The sequence below is a fragment of the Pyxicephalus adspersus genome, chromosome 3 (assembly GCF_032062135.1).
Source record: "Pyxicephalus adspersus chromosome 3, UCB_Pads_2.0, whole genome shotgun sequence".
Lineage (NCBI taxonomy): Eukaryota > Metazoa > Chordata > Amphibia > Anura > Pyxicephalidae > Pyxicephalus > Pyxicephalus adspersus.
The window spans coordinates 70,293,770-70,317,198 of record NC_092860.1 but is presented as its reverse complement, the minus strand read 5'-3'; the positions used below and the strand labels follow the sequence as shown (position 1 = coordinate 70,317,198).

The 23,429-nt window shown below is 36.8% G+C and overlaps 1 protein-coding gene across 2 annotated transcripts; it reads left to right on the top strand.

The window, feature by feature from the left end:
• The first annotated feature begins 57 nt into the window (after window positions 1–57).
• LOC140326479 (amyloid-beta A4 precursor protein-binding family A member 3-like) lies at window positions 58–23,429 on the top strand. Of its 2 annotated transcripts, none has more exons than XM_072405111.1 (10): window positions 58–1,091; window positions 6,200–6,293; window positions 11,447–11,592; window positions 11,788–11,874; window positions 11,964–12,125; window positions 12,219–12,380; window positions 15,634–15,846; window positions 21,077–21,196; window positions 21,996–22,136; window positions 22,313–23,429. In XM_072405111.1, exons 1-10 carry the CDS (start codon window positions 411–413, stop codon window positions 22,382–22,384), a joined length of 1,878 nt encoding a protein of 625 aa, XP_072261212.1. In that variant the 5' UTR covers window positions 58–410; the 3' UTR covers window positions 22,385–23,429. The 2 variants fall into 2 exon arrangements, with proteins under 2 accessions (XP_072261212.1, XP_072261213.1); XM_072405112.1 differs by having other exon boundaries at window positions 60–1,091; window positions 6,200–6,239.

The window sequence follows — 23,429 nt, the reverse complement described above, 5'->3', positions numbered from 1 at the left end:
CCCGCCCCCTCTCCTTGGCTGGTTTCCGCTACAGTTCGCCCTTTACTAAAGTCACAGCAGCCAGATATGTAAATTCAACTTTAGGTTTCCCATAATCCTATTCGCCGAGAACTACATTTCCCGCACTGCTCCGCGCCTTCCCACAGCTGCGTACTTTATTCTAGTTTAGCGAAATGGAAAAACAGAAGTTACTATAGAGGGAATAATAGAGCGAATGTATTTGTAGTAAGAGGCTATGATATTGGCTGAGTTGTGAGTTATGCTGAAGGGAGCACAGAGGATTTGGGAAGAGAACCAATGTGTAGTTGGCAGTGGTGACAGAATAGTTTGCCTGGTATATGTGACACGTTGCATTATCCCGGTAGAGCCGAATAGAAGCCGTGTGTACAGCCGTGTGTACGGCCCCGCACATGGACACAGAGGCGCCGAGCTGTTATGTGGGGGGCAGGGAGGAAGCCTGCTGCTGCGGGGAGGGCCCCCCGGACACTGCGGGGCCCCCTCGTGTTGACAGCTCCTCAGAAATGGACACCAGACCCCCTGTGACCCCGGATACAATCATGGCCTCGGACATGGACTCGCAGATAAATAGGGAGACATTGGGAGACGCGTTTTATATGAAAGACCTCATGAGTGAGCTGCCCAGCCCGGACTGCCCGTCCACAGAGCCGGCGTCCCCCTGCTGTAATGAGAGGCCGGGCGGGGGTCACCAGGAAGCTGCCAGTCAGTGCCAGCCCTGCCCTTTACATATAGCGATAGGGAAAGGACAGGCACACATTGTAAGCCGAGCCTCAGAATCCGATCTGCAAGCTTCTACCAGTCGTGGACTGTTCCTGACAGACAATGACACCGGGGAATTGATCAGCCTTTTTCAGTTCGAGGGGGGCACTCTGGCAAATGAGAGTACCGGAACGCCCCTAGCTACGTTAGATGGCTTGGGGAAAAAAGACGAGCGTCCAGGTGGCGTCATGTTGGCGTGGGAGCCGGGCGAGACGCCGAGCAGCGCCGAGCTCAGCACAGAGGAGATGTCTGCCAGCTTAGCTGAATCTGACATTTCACTGCAACAGCGACCCCTGCAGGAAAATCCCCAGGAGGTAAGAAATATGCCAGTGCACTGCATTTACCTTGCTTGCCTTGCACCTACCTCATTTTTCTGCTTTTCCTGTTTCTGGCCACACAGGACGATGCTAATTAGATAACTACTCAAAGGAAGAAAAAATAGCATCTCCGACACTTGTCCAAAAATCAAATAGGAGATAACCCCTCTAAGTTTCAGTGACAACCACCAAATTCTGGGGTCACGCCTCGCATTCCTTTCCTGCCAATTGTCCTCCAGACAAAGGGTTAAAGAGGATCTAAACTCAAAAGTCCCCCCAAAAGATTCACTTTCCTTTAATCCCGCAGCACAGTCGATCCAGAGGTCTCTTCCATCGCATCCCACGTTGTCCTGGCCTTCGTGTCTCCTCTTCTTCTGGTTCTTCTTCTTACGCCACACGACCCAGGCAAGACGAGATCGGGTGACATAGATGGGGAGGAAAAAACTTGCCGATCTCACTGCATGCCTGAGATTGTCAATTTTCCCTTTTCACAAAAAGGCTCCTTCTGTGCATGTCTGGGATGCTCGGGCATGCGCAGAAGGAGCACCCAAGAGCCTCCCGGGATGGTGGAGGTATCGCGCTCCTATTCATTCTCGGTCGCCTAGGCTAAATGCAAAAACATTTTTTTTTTTTAAAAAAAAGGGTGTTGCACTAAAAAAAATGAAGAGAAGTTTACCTTTACATAAAAGGGGTGTCTACCCTTTTATGTAAAGTGAAAATTGTGAGTTTAGGTACGCTTGAAGTCAGGTCTGCTTATCAAAGATGCGGGTAGCAATAAACACTTGGCTGAGGTTCTATCCTATTCCCACTTTTATCAAACACTAGCAACGGTGAACCGGGAAATTTTTTTAAGCTGGGTGGAGAGAAATTATAGGTGGGTGGCAGTCCCTGTATTACCCAACTCTTTAGTAAGCACCCAAAAACAGCCAGGTGGTTACAGAAAAGTGCCTGGTGGTGCACCCTGATAAAGGGTGACTAGAAAAACAAATTGTCTGGATTCATACTTCCAAGTTTATTAGGTTTACTACTTCAACTTTAAGGGCTTTATTTTTAAAACAGGTAAGCAGACATTGCCTTGCGGGAATCTTTTCCTGCCATTGGAACAGATTCCCACAAGGGAATGTTTGAGAAAATTCCCTGTTTAATAAAGGTTTTTATGATATTTTGTGGGTAAAACAGTCTCTTTACTCTATTAGATATCAATGCCCCTTACATTTTTACTACTTTGTATTTCCACACTTGACTGATTCTTTCAACTAAGTATCCTAATTTAGCCACATTAAAAAAAGCATTATAGCAACTTGCAGTACTTCAACAAGTCAATGTGTTGTGTTTAACCCCCCCTAGTGGTAATCCATGGTGACACTCGGGGTCGCCTAAAACTTAAAACACCCACTTACCTTGCTCCGTCGGCGTCCTGCTGGGGACATGTCCTTCTCCTCTGATCTTCAGCCACAAACTGCAGGGACGATCTCTGAGGTTTCCCAGTGACATTGGTAAATTCAAAATAATTTTGTATTAGATTCAATACAGAATAGCTGTATTGAGTCCAATACAAAGAAATCCTCATAAAATATATATATATATATATATTATACATGCCACTGTACATTTATATTACGTTTCAATATTTTTAAACAGATTTTTGTGTTTTATTTGAAATATATTAATAAATGTATTAAATATTGGACATATTTCCGTGAGTTATGCCTAAGAATTATAACCTACAATGTAAAATAAATTTCCATGCAAAAAAAAGTAACATTTTTTGCATGGAAATACGGAGAGAATTAGAACGCCAAGGGCTTGTGGTGTGAATCCAACCTGAAAATTAGTAATCTCCTCTTCCAAACAGACCTGTGAAGCGCTGTGGGAGAGTATTTAACCAATTCCCGCATACAAGACTTTTAGATCATGAAATTATTTGAGATGCTGCTTGATCAGCTCATCGCAAAAATGTTCTGGTTAAAGCACACCTACTTCAGCATTTTCCATTATGTCTCTGAACTTGTAAAGAATGCCAATTACTCGGATATAAAGCCAATCTCTTGGTGTCAAAAGTTTGTGACACCGCTGAAATAAGCATGCAGATAACTGTGTGACACTTGTCTGAACACCTGAGCTGTATATTCATTCTGGTTCAGAGATTGGGAAAGTAATAAAGGTGGAGGACCAGAACACCACCAGTTTAGCAATGGAAGTTTATTTATCTCTCCATGAAATGACCGCTTTAGATTACGTTTGTGCTTTGGTTCAAGCCCAGAGTGTACTGAGATGTTCTGCCCCAGTCACTATATTGGTCAACAAGTGTTTCATTCTTCTATACTAAATGAAGACTTTACATGTGCTCATTCTTTCCACTGACCATGACACTAATAAACTGTGAGTTGTGGATAAAGTAATTATAGCTGGGGTTCTTTGAAGACCTGAAAGGTATTTCAAGGGTCCCCCACTGTTCTAGGATATTTATTGTCATCATAGCTTCATGTGTTATAAGATAATATTTCGGATTAATAATGGCAATGGGACCTCCTCCCTTTCCTTCCCCATTTCAGCCTTTGCTTGCACTTGGTAAATGTTATCTCTTCTGTCCTATGATATGGGTTCCATGCACTTATGGACTTGTTTCCTTTGCAGCTTTACTCCCCAATTTGACAGTAGGCACATGAAGAGTTATATATGCGATTGTTCTTTAATTTTTCCTTACTAAAACCCTAGCCCCCCTTTTTTCATCATTTCCACCAGACCATTTTCTCTCTTTTTTTCCCCATTTCCTCCTATCCCCCTTCCTTCACAAAATATAGTAAAATGGACCTTACAGGGAAAGGGCAGACCACTTGACGTTTGTCTGAATAGACTGCTGTCTCAACAGATTAATACATTCGGAAATACAGTTATATCACTTGTATATTTTGTTGGTGTGAGGGACTGCAATCTGTAGGAAACCTCTATCTGTTAATACTTTAAATATAAAGTACTATTTACTTCTACAGGAGTTTTACTTTCCCATAGTAAATAATGATTTGGGATTTCAAGCATATTTCATCAGTATATTGTATCAAACACCTTTTCAATAGTGACAGAAAGTCTTCTTGAAATTTTCTTTTTAATATGATATGCTAGGTATAAGAGTCTCCTAATTTTGTCACTTAATGACTGAATGGCTGATAATATATTTGGTTCCTAGTATTATTTTAAGGATTTTAAGGGCCTTGTTGAATATTTGTATTACTCATATATGGTTTTAGGGTTGAGAGGAACGCTGCAGTTAGATTGAGGGTTGAATATGTTCACAAAATACATCTGTAAGATTTAATTATATTCTAGTTAGATCTTCCTTTTTGTTTATATCTGAGCCCCTTTTGGTGAGATTTATCACTCATTTGTAGTTTTTGACAATACATTTTCCAACACCATGGGGGATTTTCACTAACTTCTTGTTGCTCCTCTGGGGTGGGAAGTATAGGGAAATTTGCCCCAATAGTATGCTGACAGATTGGCTCTAATTTTGTTCTGTTACCTGTTATAGAACCTGTTTGTTCTATTACCTATTAAGGTGTTTATTCTGGTTTTTCACTTGCAAAATTGCGTAATTAGAGTTTTCCTGTTCCATTTGGCAGCATATTTTGTGCTTTACTGCATTTGGCATAAAACTATTGTTAATACCACTCTTTAGATGAGGTATGTTTGAATTGTGTGAGCCTATTAAGAGGTTAGATATACTGGCTGAACACTGAATGCTGCATTAGGTCACCTCACATCACAGTTGGGATGGATGTTAAAAGGACAGTTCAAATTTGTGTGAAGGCATCTGATTTTCACTGCTTTTTTACTGATACTAAGGAATCATTCCGGTTTAATAGGTTTCTATGGGTATGACTTTGTGAAATAGGAATAAAGTTTGTTTAGTATTTAGAGTGTAATAGGTGAGGACAGTCACCTCCTGAATGTTGAAGTCTAACATTTGTACAAGATGTTTAAAACTCCCTTCCCAGTCTCAATCCCCCAAAATTACTATTAGAATTGTTCTATTCACCTTCATAGTACAGAAATATATTTAGTTTTTCATAAAATTACAGTGGTACCTCGGTTTAAGGAATTAATTGGTTCCAAAAAACATTCTTCATCCGAAATTTTGTAACTTGAATCAAATAAAAGAAATGGAAATAATCCGTTCTCATAACCAAAAAAATGATATATTTATTTTAAGTACTGTACTATTTAACATATAGAGAAATCAAGAAAAACTTTACCTTTTAATGAGGACTTTTTTTGGCGTATAGTATACCAGCACACACAAAAAAATTAGCAAAAAAAAAAAAGGTAATAAAGCGCAGCAATCACTCGAGGCACAGTCAGAGATGTTTACTAGTTTACTAAGACTTTGGTAGCCTGAGTGACAGGAGACAAGACAAAGGGGAGATGAGACGAGGCAAGATGTTACATTGTTGTAATTTCGTATCTGGAAGCTCCTTTTGGTTTCAGAAACAAAATTTCATCCATTTTGTAACCCGAAAATTCCGTAACAAGATACTGTCGGAAACCGAGGTACCACTGTATTTCAAAGATTCAGGTTTACTGGTGTTTTAGTTAAATCTGTGTTCTCTATTTACACAGTGGTTAACAAAAATAAGCAGAACCTTATACAAAACGTAGAGGATGCATCTCTGGCCATAAACTATTTCATTGAGTTTATAGTAATGGAATTTGCCCAGGTATTACCATTACACGGGCACTTCTTGTTCGTGAGGATTAATTGTGTGAACACATGACTATGGAATGATTTAATATATCAGAACATGAAAGGATTTCCAGTAGGCAAGGATGTATTTTAATAAATTGGTAAATCCTGGAGTATAGTTGATGAAGGGCTTTTTCTTGGCTTTTTACTTATTGCTTTTTCATTCTGACACTGCAATGGCCTTAAGATGTAAATAAACATGTTGGAATATAGTCTAAATTTCAAACAATTAAACTTCTAAATAATTTGAGTTTTTTGTTGTATATTTCCAGTGTGTTTGTGTGTGTGTGTGTGTGTGTGTAGAATGTTTTTTTATTTATTTTTTTAATTTGTGTTGTATTTATTTAGTGTTTTCTTCCCACAGACTCTGATGCTGTTCCCTCACTACCCAACTTTGGCAAAAGGTATATATACAGTGAATGAGTCCATTAAGTTGGAGGCCAATGGTCTTTTAAATGGTAATTTGAATCAAGAAGCATGACACAATAAGTATACTGCCATATCTAATAGGCAGACATTTAACATAGGATATAATTACTGTGGTAATATGTGGGTGTTTTTTCGTACCTGAATAGGCATTTAACAACAGATTGTACCAATACCTGAGCAGTTCCACTCGCTCCACTTTCATTATTCTGAAGTAGACAGGGCAAAATAAGTCAAAGCAGTAATTTAGGAAATCTGCAGCAGCTGTTATGTGAGTTGTTCTCATAAAGTTATGATTATGCTAACAGTAGGGTTACTTTTACAAGAAAGCCCACCAATAAAGGAAGCTTTTGTTAAACCTGTTCTTCCAACAGCCCATGCAAAGAAAACAATCTCCACTTCTAGGCTACTGCAAATATTTGCCTGTAAAAAAAAAACCTTGTGACAGGTTTACTTGCACTTAACCAAATAAAATCTCTTGCTCCTCAAAACTGATGCTGTTACTCAGCAGTTACGGGTCCTTCTTAACAACTTGAAATATTTGAAAAAGATATAAATTGATTCTACCAGGCAGAAAAAAAGTTATGTGACTTCATCAAAGACTTAGATATTGAAAACAACACCTCGAAAAAGTTAAGGCCTTTTGGAGGTGACCAGATGCTAAATGAAGAAAGATGAAAAGCATGTGATTAAAAAGAACAACAAAATATTGTTATTAATGGAATAGGTCTATTAAGCTTTGGAGTTGTGTGGTAAAGTTCTGGTGATACTACCATCTTCTTAAAGCAGAACTATTTGCTGGTTGAGAATAGGCAAATTAGGGTTGCCAAATCATCAGAAATTTTAGTAGAGTCTTCTACAGAACTGCAGTTACCATTTCATTTACCCTTGTTCTTTGTTTGAGCGGCTATGCTAAAGTAGAACTAAGTCCTTAAATGGTGTCCTCCCCCCGTTTTCCCGGTTATATAATGTCTTTGAGCTCCCTTGCCAATGCAAACATTTGCCCCAATCTTATTTTGGATTTAGCTATTTTGATTGACTGTTTCAGCATGGCATAACTCCGAGGCTTACACAGTGTATTATGCATTCTGAGGGTTCTTGTTAACCGAAAGTTAGGAAGCTTTTTTTGAGAATAAATTATTCAAGGCTTTATGCAATAGCTTTGCAAGGATCCTTGTGTGGATTTTGTGTTAGGATTGCATTAATAAAATGATTTACCTAAATAATAGTTGAGCCATATTAATTATGTCTTGGCAGACCCCAAAATTCCTTGGAAAATATAAAGGTATGCAACTAACTATGAGGGACTAATATAAGGACTATGTAAAAATTCTCCATTCATAATGAGTCTGATGGTCTCTATGGTCATAGTGTTTTTAATCCCGTTTGGAGCAATGTTGGTGGTATTAATAGAGACTGCATTTCCTTAACTCGTTATTCTCCCATTTATTTGGAGCATTCTGAACAGCTCCCTAGTTCATTAGCTGCTTCTTTTCAACAATTTTTGGCTTTAAAAATGTCATCAGTAACCCAAGATATAGATTTTTTTTTTTATCCCTTGGCCAATAACCCATTTTTCTTGGAATGCATACCACAGTTCCTCTTTTCCTCATTTCCTTCTTTGCAGATTACTTAATTACAGGTTGACAATTAATAATCTGGCAACCTCCGGCAACCTAAGGCACGCTGGAATTTTCGATTTTTTTTTTTTTATACTTATCTCCACACACAGGCCTTCCTCTCATGGCACCCGCGGACATCTGGCACAGTTCCAGGAAGCAGGCAGCAGAAACGTCTTGGCGTGTATTTAGTTTACCAAGACCTAACAGCTGTTTCTGCAGAACAGCGCCATCAAAACATTAGTGGCCAAACAGTGTACTGCAGCCCCTGTATTGAAAATTCAATCTGAAATTCATGCCGGGAAACTGAAGGAAACGGATGATCGATGGCCGGATTTTCGATTGTCAACCTGTATTCTGAGTAACAATACCATTTTATTTTTGTCTAGATGTCTTCTCAAATCAAATGTATATCATAAAATTTCATTGTAGGCTTGCCAGAGTTACTAATTGGGAAATACAAGTTTGGGATCAGAGTGTTTAGAAAAAAATGAACCAGCCTTTTATGTACAACTGGGACAACTGTCATTTTAAAATGTATTTGTTTTTTCAGTATATATTTTCCAAAAATATACTACAGGAAAAAAAAGGTCTTTTCTCCTAAATTGTATTTTCCTATTTGTACAGTTTTAGCAGATGCCTTTATTGTCTTAAAAACCTCAAATGCTTTACATACTAATGGATTAATCTAATAATACTAAACTAATATGCAAGGTTTCGTAAATTATTCCTTGTTTAACTTCAAATTATCTTGAGGCATTATATCATATTGCAGTCTTTTGGTTTGTACTAACTCCAGGTTCTCCATTTTATTATCTAATCAATTATTTCCATCAGCAATACCTGTTCTTTTTTTTCTGGACAATTTTCTCTCTTTAACAATTCTTGAAATGTTCCCAAAACTTTAGAGTTCTAAAGGGCTGGTAAGGTTTAAAACTAAAGTTCATTTTTTGTTGTTGTTGTTGTGGTGTCTGTCCTTTGAAGAAGTTATCCCTGTTAGGTTGGCAGCTGACTTTATTGCAAGTATCAGAAAAAGATTTTGAGGAATGAAGTGCTATAGTGTAAAATCACTATGTTTTACAAAGGTGCCATGTTTCAGGTGACAGAACAAACCTATTTTGTAAGCATGGACTTACCATTTAATATATATATATATATATATATATATATACATATACATATATACTGGTTTCTCTGAAGCATCTTTTTTTTTATTGGGCTTAGCTGCTTGCACACGCCTTTATTTAAAGATTCAATAAGAGGGATTGTAGCTTTAAAACTCTCTTGATTATTATTATTTTTATTTATCAGCACTTTTGCATGTAGTAAACCTAATTGACTGTTGGTTTGCTTCTCCTTTTCCCACACTACAGAAGCACTGAAACATTACCTGTATTGATTTAATAATATGTTCCTAACTGCATTTATATGTGCCTTTCATATATGTTGTTAGGCGTTTTGTATGTTGTGCTATCGGTTTTCTTGTAAAGATAATGAAATGTGCATTCAGATATATAATGACCACTGCAAGATAAAGAACCCTTGTACTGCTTTTAGCTGTAATTGCTGTTGTATGAGGGATAATGAGCCTTCATGATAAAATCCTTATGTTTCATGTCTTTTGGTGAGAAACATAATTTAGAACAACACTGTAATGATGCCATAATACTTTTTTTTAATGAAATATTCTATACTATGTTGCCTGAGATTCCATTTCAGCCTGATGTGAGTCAGTAGGGTTTGAATGGGCATTTGCCCCTTGTATGCACTGAAACAATGAGCCTTTGCTTCACTGATCAGACCTTCAGCCAATTGCAGTTCTGTAAAACTTTGTAAAATGACGAGCTTTATGTAAAGCAGCTAACAGGAGTTCATTTATTCAAAGGGATCTTACAATTAATAAATAAAATACATTCTCATTTAGCCCCTTATTACCATTAACCCCAATCAGCTCCAATTACCATCTGCCCTTTTTTAAAATACATTCATTTGCAAATATTAAGTCAGTGCCACATCAGAAAGATTGTGTCATTTTATACAGGACAAATTATAGATTAAAAGTATACTACTTTAATTCACAGTAATGCAACCATTTCTTTTAAGCACTGGCAAAAAAAAAATAAAATAAAAGCTGACAGAGAAAAAACATTCATTGTGGAGAGCGCATAATTATGCAGCCTCCACCTGTGTTATCCACCCATGGAAGCAACAAAGGACTTGTATTTATACTTATAAGTTATAGGTATACTTATACTTTATTATACCTGTAGGGATATTAATGTGTACCCTAATTTTGGTACTCTTAATATTTATTTTTATTATTCTTTTTATTCCAATCAAAAGATATTTGTAAGAGCTCTTATTTGTTGAATCACCGTTACCAAGCGATATTGTTAAAAGAAAGCCTTTTTGGTCCTAATGTATGCATTGCTTTTGAAATGCATAGGAAATTGCAAAGTTATTATTACATTACCGAGTTGATAAATGTAAAAAATAAAAAGCTCCAGAAGAGTTATAAATGTATGACAACTAAAGTAGTTACTTTTCATGTATTCTGTTAAGTTTAGAATAATTTACTTGCGTAATAAAATTATACTTTTAGCTTCTACTCACACACTCATGTCCTAATATTTGTCTTTAGAATTTTCTTATGAAGCTAGAACTTTATATTTTTGTTCAGGACCTTAAACTTCCACAGACCATCTTTTTATTGTCTGCATATATGACTTTGTTTCTGTTCTATTTGCCATATATAGGCAGGCATATGTTGTGATCTTTAGTCTAAAACATTTTAATGTTTTTTGGTCAAATGCATCATGATCTTCGGAATTGAGGAAGTGTGATTTACAGTTTGTTTGAATTTTCTTTGTTTTTTTTTTGTGTGTACAACTAATATTCAATGTTATGGTATGAGCCCAGTGTAATGGAATGGCACCCTCCTAGGTGGTGGGTTCCTAACTGCATGGGCTTACAGGAAGTAGGTTAAAAAACCCAGGGCCACAGATCATTAAGTCTTTTAGGGATTATGGTGAAGAGACTCCTCTGATGTCATTATGGATAATGAATGAGCTACTTGTCTACCATTTTCTGACAATGCTAAGGAACTACATGATATATTGCAGATTACTGTACTTGGTTGGTTACCCATAGCCTGTAACACCACATCTGCACATCTATTTCGTATCATATAGATGTTTACTGTAAATTAGTACCCCCATCAGTTGGGTTGATAAAATGCATACAAAATAACGTTTGCAGTTTCATTATACCTGTATGGCTGCTGTCTATGAACAGACCCAGTTGAGGTAAAATTATCAGAAACTTGCTGTACAGCAGTCTGCCCTGAAGATGTCTTACACATTTTTTAGGAAACTGTGTTGGTTTTTATGTGTATGGTTGGATGGTTTGTTTTTTTTTTTTTGCTGCTCACTAGAAGCTTGTAGAGAATGATGAATTTTTAAAATTTTTCTGTATGACCAGACAAGAGTCCTGATTCCAAAAAATTCTCTCTCTCTTTTAACTTAAATAGACCGCTAATGTTGTGTGTGTGTGTGTTTTTTTTCCAGTTCCAGGCCCTTGTGAATCAGAAGATTTGCTGGATGGGGTAGTTTTTGGAGCCAGGTATCTTGGATCTACACAACTGGAATGCGAAAGACACCAGATGGCAAATACTCGAATGAAACAAGCGCAAGAAGCAGTGGACAGGGTGAAGGTAGGATTAAAGAATAAACTAATAATCAATTTTTTAGTTTGACTTTATGTCAATGTTTATAAATAAACAACAACATAGTTCTTGTGCTTTAGAAGTGAATTTGATAAGGCATGGGGTTACTGTAGTATCAAGCAAAGGTAATATTTTGTATTACAATGTACTGCTTTTGGGGTAACTTATGCTGTAAATTTTCAGGCACCAGATGGAGAATCTCAACCCATGGCAGAAGTGGATGTTCTGGTTTCAACACAGCGCATTAAAGTTTTGACAGCAAATACCCAGGTGAAACTTAATATGTTTCCTTATTTTTTTTGATAATGATAGTGTATTGGATAAACTTACATGATTTTATGTCATTTGTACAATTTTAGGAAGTCCTGATGGACCACCCATTGCAGACTATTTCCTACACAGCTGACATTGGTAGTATTGTGGTTATTATGGCACACAGGAAATTACCCCGTAGCTCAGTGAATCCTACTTGTCATAAAAGACCACATCGGATTATATGTCATGTCTTTCAGTCAGTGGATGTAAGTCACAGCAACCTTTACATTAATTTTTAACTGCTCTTACACTTTTTATTTAGTTTTTTTTAACAGTTAAATTTTATTGTTCTTGCCTAGGCACGACTCATTGCTCAGGCCATTGGTCAGGCCTTTGCATTGGCATACCACAATTTTCTCCAATCTGAAGGTTTAGAACCCTCACAAATAGAAAATACACCAACAACTGAACTGTACAATGCAGATTTAGATCACTTTACCAAACAAGACAACTGCAAGGAGGTAAGGAATACATTAATTGTTATAAATTGTATGCAATGCTTCTTTATTGAAAAGGGTTATCTCCAATCTTACCAGAATATTAAATGCTAAATTTGAGAACTTCTATTAAAAATATTTTTCTATCACTTTCTTTATACTGAATGCGAAACTCAACTGGATATTCATGAACTATAAACTTGCGTGTTCTCAAGGACACACCACATGTGTTCAGCTTACATGGAATCTGTGGATGGATCACTGTTTTTCTTGACTGTGTTTTCCCTTGAGTGGACTTTCCCTCCTTTCCTCCCCCTCTTGTTGTCCCTATGGTGTCATCAAGCTACAGCTTGGTTTTGATATATTTTTGCAACATTTTGGTACAATTTCTGTAACTTTTCTGTATTGTACCTTAATCTTTTTTTTTGCCATCCTTTAAATTTCCAATAAGAAAATAAAATACATTTTTGTAAACACAATTTGGATTGGCAAATTTAGTGGAACACTAAAGTATTAAAATAATAAAAAGAAATGCAATTGAAGCAGTCATATTTAAAGGAAGAATATAGCAATATAGCTTTTCAATTTAAACAAATGTATCCTATGCACACACTGGTTTCAATTTTTGCACTCTTTGTTTTCAGTTTAAAACACTTCTTTGGAGTTCATTACATCCTATAGTTATTGTAAATTAGAAAGGTAGAAAGTGAATTAAGCGTTGCCCACCCCTTTCCATTTAAGCCAAAATGTGCCATGTACTGAAAATGCTCCATATTTCAAACCCCCACAACAAAAGTGCGGGGTTAAAAAAAAAAAAAACAAAAAACAAAAAAACAAAGCACATAGCTGGATCCTCAATACCTGCTGGTATTAGAGATACATCAGAAGCTGCTCTTTGTGGGCTTCATTAAAATGGTGGCTGGGATAGACATCCACAGACTCATTTTTCAAAATGGGAGTGGCATCTAGGCATGCCTGCAGCAGCTGCCATTTTGTTGAATTTACTTTAAGCTGTTTGGGCCTACTGCACAGTCAACCATTTTCTTACAGTTGTCTAATTGTTTCTGTCTTTGACATTTGACTTTTGACATGCCCTGCTTAGTCAATCATGTTGACTATGACATCAATTTTCTTGTTTGCCCCTCAAGTAATTGGGGGATGTAGTTGTCATGCTGCAGCCCTGCTGTACATGGTCAGAGACGAAGCAAACACAATTGCATTCTGTAACAAAATGGTAGCCACAGCATATTTGGAGTCACTGACTTAAAAAAAAAAAAATGTAAACAATGAGATGGTCCTCAAGACACTGCCTGCATAGCTTTAAATCTGTAATGGTTCTAAACCACTAAACCAAGCACATATCTGTTGGCCAAACCTATGCTAAACACTACTGCACTTCCTCACTAACCTGTATACTTACAATTATTTACTAATATTGCAACTGCACATTTCTGACTGCCACCATCCCGTTGCAATTTTTTGTTGATGATCAGTGTATCTGCTGATTGCAATTGAAGTGCCAATTCTCCACTGAGTGCTGCAACACCCAAAGGCTTTACTGCTGGATACACATATGCACATTTTACAGACTACCACCACATCCACAATCTTACTAGTTGACCAACTGCTTCTAAGAAATGATCGACTGATCTATGTTGCAGCAACTTGACTGACCACCAATGTACCTGCACAATTCCCTGCTGGAAGCCACTAGACACTGCTGCAGCTTTCCACTGACTGTCAGTGTACCAGCATTGCTCTTTATCTACTGCCATGGCTCACTTGTCCAGTGATTGTCACAAATGTAACAAGTCATTTTCCCACACAATGCTGTGCTAATTTGTGGCACAGGCTGGCTAAACTATACATATAAATACATACTAAGAAATGTTTGGGAACCTATGCTGTAATTTCCTGTTTAACAAACAGACACATTTCTAAAAAAAAAGATAAAAGCTAGTATTTGGGTTTATAAATACATATTGAACATATTATTGGCCTTAACTACATTTATCTAATTTTTAAATAAATTCTTCAATTAGGACTAAGCAATATAAAATGTTGTCAACACAAAAGTATGAGAACACAAACAGTACACACAGCAACTTATGCTATTGTTTCGTTTCTGTAAAAAGAAAACAGGTAATACCACTCAAAAAATCTAATTTTACATTTAATTAAACAAGGGAGGGTACAACAAACCCAGAAAGACAAATGAACAGGGCAACACAGGGAATATAAGGATGGTGAACAGAGAATGTGCCCTATGAGAAAATGCAGCATCAGATGGCCAAGAAAAAACCCATATTGGTAGCGTTCAGTTTAAAGGATATAGAGGGGGAATGTGGGGTACAGGTAATAAAACGCAGGGAAGATGGAAAATGTATAAAAGAAAAAGCATATATAGTGATTGAGAAGAAGGTGGTGTGGTGTGGTAAGGGGAGTTGGGCAAACTTCTGCTAGGTGAAGGAGGCAATACCTTTTCTAAGGTCCATAAAAAAACAAAACAAAACGTGCAGATATTTTTAAGGGGATCTGGACGTTTATTAGCATACCCTTAAAGGGGAAAAAAAATATCTGCAACTTATTCTGCAATACAATAAAGTAAAGTTTGCCTATACTGAAATTGTTGTAATTAATAAAATTGATTTCACTATGATACACTTCAAAAATGCTAGAAAAATATGAAGCTTACTCGTAATAATATGTGATATTTACATGTTCGGTCACTTTTATCTGATTATTTGATATGGTAATTACTTATATACTTGTTATAGTTTAATAATATTGGGTTTCTTAAATATTAAAAGTAGCACTATAGATACTTTTTTGTTGGTAATGCCAGTTCTCAAAGCTGCTTGTTTACACTAACCGTTTATTGTATTTGCAAAATTAGCCATTACAATGTTCAGTTCACAAAAATCCTCAATTTCATAGAAACTCACTGTATGCCCTAGCTGGAAGCTAACAATAGAAAATATATTAATATTTGGCTTTTGATTTAATTGGATTTATTTATTAATTTATTTTTTTATTTGGGGGGGGGGCTATATAGCTGCATATATTGCATGGTAATGAAAATAACACATGTCAAAATTACACTTTATATGAAATAGGGTTGTTTTGTGCATATTTGAATGCCAACTGCTTTTATTTCCTTGTCGTTATTTAGAACAATTTTAATTTAATTTATTTGATGTGAAATAATTTTGGGAAGAAGGCATGATTCTGCACAAAACTAATTTTATACTGCTTTTTTTTATGAATCAACCCATAGGTTTTTATCCAGAAACAACAAGGAGAAGTGCTAGGGGTGACTATTGTGGAATCAGGCTGGGGATCTCTACTACCTACAGTTGTTATTGCAAATCTTATGCATGGAGGACCAGCAGAGCGCAGTGGAGAGCTGAGCATTGGAGATCATGTGATTAGTGTCAATGGCACAAGTTTAGTAGGGCTCCCTTTTCCTACATGTCAGGGACTAATACGGGTAAGTTAGGAACACTAAGCATTTATATCCTTTATAACCAATGAAACCATCCTGGGGAAAAAAAACGCAGGCAAATATGAAGTACAGGCACCTACTTTCACTACTCTGACTTTGATATGTTTAATGTTTATCTGTTCATCTTGTATGAGTTGTTCTCTTATTTATATGTCTCAAGCATTTAGTACTTAGTACTTTATTACTTTTTGTGAATACCTAATCAAGCACTTGTCAAGTCTAGTAATGTAAAGGACTAACTTGCTACATTATGCAAACCCAAAGAATAGAAAATGTCAATGTTCAAATTAAGACAAAACAATTGTCTGATATAACCTCTGGATTGATTTTATACAGGATTACATATGCTGGCCAGACTGAACTCACCTTAAACAGTTGCTAGGGTGGAAAATTGCTTATGCTACTAATCAGCCTACGTTAATCTAATGTCAAAATACAGCATTTAAGCGTCTTGCTGGGCAGAACTGTTACATGCAGGAAATATGGTAGCATATACCCACACAAAGAACTGTGCCCAGTGCCCAGATCATGTCAGATCTCTCATATCTGGTATTTTCTTTTGGAAAAAAAAAAGCTAGGGTCATCAAAGCAAGTGTCAGGTTGCTTAATTGCATGCATCTTGTTTTGAGGCATTTGACAGGAGTAATGCTGCCACTGTTAGGCTCATGTTAGGCAAATGAGCACTTTGTATGTTTGAAGGTGAGGAAAATCTGATCTGTTGTATACAATTTATGTTTCATTGCTGTGACGCAATAAAAATCATGCAAGTGATTTGTTAGTACCCTGGTTCTTTTACGTTGTGATGGAACTCACTACAATAACTGAACTTTGGATTTTACTGGTTTTGATTAAAAAGGACCTGAATGTGGACTGTTATATTCATCATACACATGCCATAGTCAAAAATCAAATATTGGCATAATAGTATAATTGTACGTTGATTTTCACAATTTCTGTGTTTAAGCAGTTACTAAGCATTGTAGATTAGTAGTGCTGTAGAATATAGTAAAATATAGTAGAATGCAAAAAGAATGCCCAGAGTTCAGTAAAATTAGCTTGCAAATGACCAAGCTCTATTAAGATCAGTTCTAGCAGGCTCACCAAATAGTAAAATATATCAACTTCACTAAATGATGTCCATAACCAGGAAAATTTTAGCAGAAGCAGGAGGATGTCCAGGTACCAAAAAGGTTTATTTTCCAAAACCAGAGGACCATTTTCTGTAAATATAGAGGCATATATGGTTTGTTGTAAAACCAACTCCTGAACTTTAACAAATGTTTCTATTCAAAGGCGAAGGAAATTCACTCACCCCATCCATGCTCTCCCAATACCTTAGCTGCTATCTTATGGTATAATTCAATAGGCAACTCTGTCAAAATGAACCCATCTTCAGTGAACACAAGTAGTAATCACCTCTGCTACTGTCCACTCTGCCACTGTTCGTAGTAATGGACATCTTGATTTTTAATATTATAATGACATCTTGTTGCAGGCAGCAGATGAAATGAGCACAGCCATGAAAAATAACATCCAACACCTCTGTAATGCTTATTTCTTTTCTTCTCATCCAGTTGCAATTCCTTATTTAATTGTAACTAGGCAAGAGCTTGGCTTCTGTGTGTTTCCAGAGACATTACTAGTGTTTCTCTCTTTCCGAGTAACTTCAGCAAAGTGTGGCAGTGACTACACTGCATAGCTAGGGGGGGGGGGGGGGTGCTATGGGGCTCGGGATTACTTGGTTGCAGCATGAGGACTGCAGAAGTAGCAAATGAACTATCCGGTCAAGCAATCCTTAAGCTGCAAAAACATAAAAAAACCCATCCAAGAAATTGCTACAATATTAGGAGTGGCAAAATCTACAGTTTGGTACATCATGAGAAAGACACAAAACAAAGCACTGGTGAACTCGGCAACACCAAAAGACTTGGACGTCCACGGAAAACAACAGTGGTGAATGATCACAGAATCATTTCCATGGTGAAGAGAAAGTCCTTCACAACAGCCAACCAAGTGAACAACACTCTCCAGGAAGTAGGCGTATCGATATCCAAGTCTACCATAAAGAGAAGACTGCATGACTGTTGATCCAGGAAACATCCGATTGCCTCATGAAATCAGGAAGGTTTTTTTTACCCTGTTGAAGCAAATTGTACCAGGGTTTTTTTTTTTTTTTTTTGCCTTTCTCTGGACCAACTATGTCTTAGGGTTTTATATCTGGGATATGTTTATTTCCCTAGTGGTTGAACTTGATGGACCTATGTCTTTTTTCAACCTAACCTACTATGTTACTATGATGATGTGACACAGGACGGAAGCAGCCGAATGAATTCTGAGGTGTTCAGAGGCATACTGTCTGCTCAAATCCAGCTAAATGCAGTCACATTGATTGGGAGACGTTTCATAATACAGATGGACAATGATCCAAAACATACAGCCAAAGCAACCCAGGAGTTTATTAAAGCAAATTATTGGAATATTCTTGAATAGCAAAGTCAGTCACCTGTTCTGAACCCATGTGAGCATGCATTTCACTTGTTGAAGATTAAACTTTGGACAGAAAGACCCACAAACAAACAGCAACTGAAAGCCACTGCAGTAAAGGCCTGGCAGAGCATTAAAAAGGAGGAAACCCAGCATCTGGTGATGTCCATGAGTTCAAGACTACAGGCTGTCATTGCCAGCAAAGGGTTTTCAACCAAGTATTAGAAATGAACATTTTATTTTCAGCTTTTTAATTTGTCCAATTACTTTTGAGCCCCTGAAATTAAGTGATTGTGATTAAAAAAGCTTTAGTTCCTCACATTGTTATGCAATCTTTTTGTTCAACCCACTGAATTAAAGCTGAAAGTCTGCAGTTCAACTGCATCTGAGTTGTTTCATTTAAAATTAATTATGGTAATGTACAGAACCAAAAATGGAAAAAAGTTGTCTCTGTCCAAATATTTATTGACCTAACTGTATCCCAGCTGATCCAGGTGTCTGGTGAGTATATGCTAGTTAATTGCAGAGACTGCTTGCCTGGATAAAAATTGGTAGTGCCCTCTGGTTGGCTACCTTCCTCTTTAAGCAGTGAATGTGGAGGCCTGGTGTGGGAAGGAACTTGAAGAGGTAAACTTTTGGTGTAGATGAGGTCAAAGACAGGTCAATTGCCTCTGATGTTTTTAGTTACCAAATGACTAGCTTCCACTGTCAACCTACTAAGCAGCAACAATCGTACATGTTTATTGCTGGTGACTGAGCGTAAAGAATGGACTGGAAAAGTAGGAGAATAGAATGCATATCTAGACTGAGCCCTGTCACTTGTGCTGTTCCAATTGTGTTTTTTGAACAAGACAATAGGACACTAAAATGGAGAGAGGAACTAATATTACAGGATATTGAAAGCTTCTTACTTATATATTTTTTTTTTAACTGATTGTATCTTTAAGTTCTCCAAGTAGCATATTTATTGCAAGACTAAGTTTGCATGACCTCACTCAGACCAGCAAATTTTTAATATAGAAACATAAAGCATATTAAATGCTTGCTTTTTTCAGGGTATCCTCTATGCTACTTGTTTCACTTCCCATCCCTCCCTTACCTGTCTCTGTGTTCCTGAGAGCTGATAGAAAATGGGAGCAGGACCTTCTCCCCTTTCCCCTCCTTTTTTGTTCCCCCTGTTGTGCTACATGGTATATTGTTAGTTTCACTTATGTTTCTGTTCTTGTTAATATCTATGTTACTGTTCCTCATTCAATACAGCAACTAGGATATTTTTCGCTTTGCAATGGGATGTGACCATTACTACAGTTTGCAATCCTTATTTTAGGGTTGATGTTGACACCTCTGCTATTTACCAAGTTATGGCTTCAGTTATGTCCTGTCTCTCCGGCAAACGCAGTCTTCATGACATTTTTGAGCATTGATATACATTTTTTCTGTATATCATCATACAGGCTTTTCAAGAATTTAGGTGGATTCTGAGCCTCAAAAGGTCACTCCATCACTCCTTTTTTTTTTTATTTTTTTTTTTTTCCTTGATCTTGATCTAACATTTACCACCAAATAGCCCAGAGTTTAACATTTGTCTATATTCCTGCATAGATCCAATTTTGTCTTGACTTTCTCAATGTACAAAATCACGTTGCTAAACTTCAGTGAAAGGTCCTCTCGAAACGGAACAAGTCTATGCAATCTTTGGACAGGGAAATTCATTGAGTTGGTGGGTAAAGTCTCTCCCTGTCTGGTGCTCTGTACTTCACCTTATTGTGATAATAATTGTGTTTTGAGCTTCCTTTGGAGCTAGAGATGTTGGTACTTCTCAAAGTTGCTGTTACCTGTAAGTTTATTGAAACTTGTAGCAGTTCTCATCTGCCATGGTCCTTACTTGAGGACATTTTAGTAAGAATTCAGTTGGACAATGCCACAGCAGGAAGGTACCAGGAGTGTGGCCCTTGTACAGAAAGCAGCACATATTTTCAAACTTGGTTTACCAGTTTTTGTTGATGTCCTCATTTTTTTGGAAGGGGGACAGGTTTGTGGTTAAGACAAACAATCTATTAGTGGATGCAAAAGATGCCCTCGTGTAGCCTTGTTATCTGTACTTTCTAATTGTATGTTTTCTTGTCCATAGCTTGGGCACAGGTGAATCTGGAAATAAGTTGTGTGAACACTTTAATTATGCAAGAACATGAAGAAAATCTTGGTTTACTTTTATCATCTGTACATAATTAGAACATTACAGTTAATATTCACACAGTTTATTATTTAAACATTCTCAGATCCTTTCGTGAATCAGTCTCTGTAGCTGATAGCAGTGTTTGTAAATGAAGTGCTGCTGCTTGCAATTTGTGCTGCTCCGTTTTTGCAGCACAATCATAAAATGTGTTGATTTTACATTGATTGGAGTAATTACCTAAACATTCTTTATTTTCGAAGTCCCTCTTTTCAGAAAATACAAAATCTTTTGAGGGAGTGGTAACTTTATTCTCTGGCCCAAACGCTACATGTGTTGAAAAGGATCCTTCTAAAACTTGAAGAATTTAGGTTTACAAATTTTTTTCAAATGTTTACGTAGGATATGCCAGTGCATTAGATTTTTTCAGTGATATTATTTGCCATCAGTAATAAGTCATTTATTAGATTTTTATTTTTTTTATCTGCTGTTTAATACTGCAATCTTCAAAACCACAGGTTTTCTTTAATTTTGCCAATTATCTATTGCCTTTTTCAGGAGCTAAAATGCCAGTCTGAAGTAACCCTGAGAATTGTTCACTGTCCACCTGTTGTCACAGCCATCATACATAGGCCTAATATATCATACCAACTGGGCTTCTGTGTGGAAGATGGAGTGGTAACTGATTTAAATATTATTATTAACTAGTAACTAAGTATGTGCATCTATGGTGTTCCTGACACGCACACACACACACGCACCTTTGCACCAGTTCTCCCAGAAAGTTGTTGCAATTACAAATGCTTTAGTATTGTCATGTTTTTTTTTTTCTTTTGTTGGCACTGGATGAACATTAAAAAGATTAAAAGAAAGAAGAGCAGAAGTGTCTGAGAATTTGAGAACCTATAGAAAAGCATGGACAATCCCAAGGTTACAAGTCCATCTACAGGAATCTTCCTGTGTCTACTGTGCACAGCATTGTAAGAAAGATTACAGCCAATGAAAATGTAGCTAACCTCTCCTCTGGCCTTGGACTAAAGAGAAAGATTAATGATACGTTACAACAAAGAATTGTTTGAAAGGTGGATAAAGAACCTCAATCAACTTCCAAACAAATTCAAGCTGACCTGCAGAGACCCTATGGCAGGAGACCCCGGAGGACCCCACTGCTGACACTGGCACAGAAAAAGAAATAAGCCAGATTGAAGTTTGACCCTTTCTGGAAGAATTTCCTCTGGACAGATGAGACAGCTCTGGACAGAAGCTCTGGACAGAAACATACAGCTTTTCGGTATTACACATCATTCGACTATTTACAGAAATCAAAAAGGAGGTCCGCTGACAATACCAAAGCATTTGTAATTGCAACGATTTTCCGTGAGAAGTGGTGCATTTTCTGACATAAGTGCAAGGGTGCCAATATTTTTGGCCATGATTGTGTATATGATAAATATATAACTGCAGTGTTTCTTTGCAGATTTGCAGCCTTGTCCGTGGAGGCATTGCTGAAAAAGGAGGAATCCGAGTTGGGCATCGAATTATTGAAATAAATGGACAAAGTGTGGTGGCCACATCACATGAGAAAATTATCCAGACCCTCCTGGATGCTACAGGGGAGGTAATAACTAGATATAGGCTTGTACCTAAAGTTTATTTTACAGGTATATTAAAATAATTGTATTTGAAATATGCTATTGTAAAATTCCCCCTAACATATATCCTTGATAAACCTAAAGTTATCACTCTTTAAAATTTGAATTATATGTTTTTTAACCAAAGCTGTCTTTTCAACAGGTCCATATCAAAACCATGCCAGCCTCCACATACAGACTGTTGACAGGTCAGGAGACCCCGACTTATCTCTGAAGAACGACCTGAATTCTTATGATATACACAAAGGACAACCTAAAAGCAGACTTAATGTTGTGGGTCTCTTAATTTTATATGTAATAGCATGCCACTACTGTGCAATTAGCTTTTCATCAGGACCCTGTTCATCCTTTCTTTGACTTTGATGTAAGCCATAAATCGCATATTTAAGCTTGAAGTTAAGGCTGCAGTTTAAAGTAAAACTGTAATTTTTCTGAAAAACATTTATCTTTTATACATCTCGAAATTTGATGCAAGGAACTAGGAAGTCTTCTTTTTTTTTTTTTTTTTTTTAATATTTGCAGACTTTTGTGTTGTGTAAATGTTTCCAAAGTTTCTAAATTTATGTTTGTAATAAAAAAAAAAAGGCACAATTAATTTACTTGGATTATACAAGTAACTCTTCAAAGATAAAACAATATAGTAATTCCATAAAACAAACTCAAAATAATGATCAACGTGAGTACATGAAGGTAATGAACACTACTACGAATTTTAAAAACCTGCAGATGAGTGGACCAAGTTCTAGAGGGGTCGTTTATCACTCTTGTAGGCTCCTGAAGATACAGGTTATAAATGTTACATGTACAAACATTCCATAACACTTTGGCAGTTGTACTCGGACAGGCAAAATGTGTGTGCGTATACATACAATATAGAAAAATGCGTTCTGGTACAATGGTATGTTTGCAAGGCATACATACAAACACACATATATAATTTTTTTCAGGTTTTACCCCCACCTCGGTGCAACCTCAGCGCTTCTCCCTGCAGCTGGGAACTGTCCAAGATGATTTAAGGAAAATGATTTATCAGGTTATAACTTTTTTTTTTGTATTCAGTGAATACATTTAAGGTAAATTTGTAGTTTAACCCCCCCCTAGTGTTCTAATCCTGTCCATATTTTCTTGCAAAAAGCTTTACAATATTTTGCATGGAAATTTATTTTGCATTGTAAACGAATAACTCTTGGGCATAACTCACTGAAATATGTCCAATATTTAATACATTTAAATAAACTTAAAATAAAAAAAAAACAAAA

Coding starts and splice junctions, on each gene's coding strand:
- LOC140326479 (XM_072405111.1), top strand. CDS start 411: ATGGACACAGAGGCGCCGAGCTGTTATGTGGGGGGCAGGGAGGAAGCC. Junction 11,593..11,787: donor AAGCAGTGGACAGGGTGAAG/GTAGGATTAAAG, acceptor GTAAATTTTCAG/GCACCAGATGGAGAATCTCA. Junction 12,381..15,633: donor AACAAGACAACTGCAAGGAG/GTAAGGAATACA, acceptor ATCAACCCATAG/GTTTTTATCCAGAAACAACA.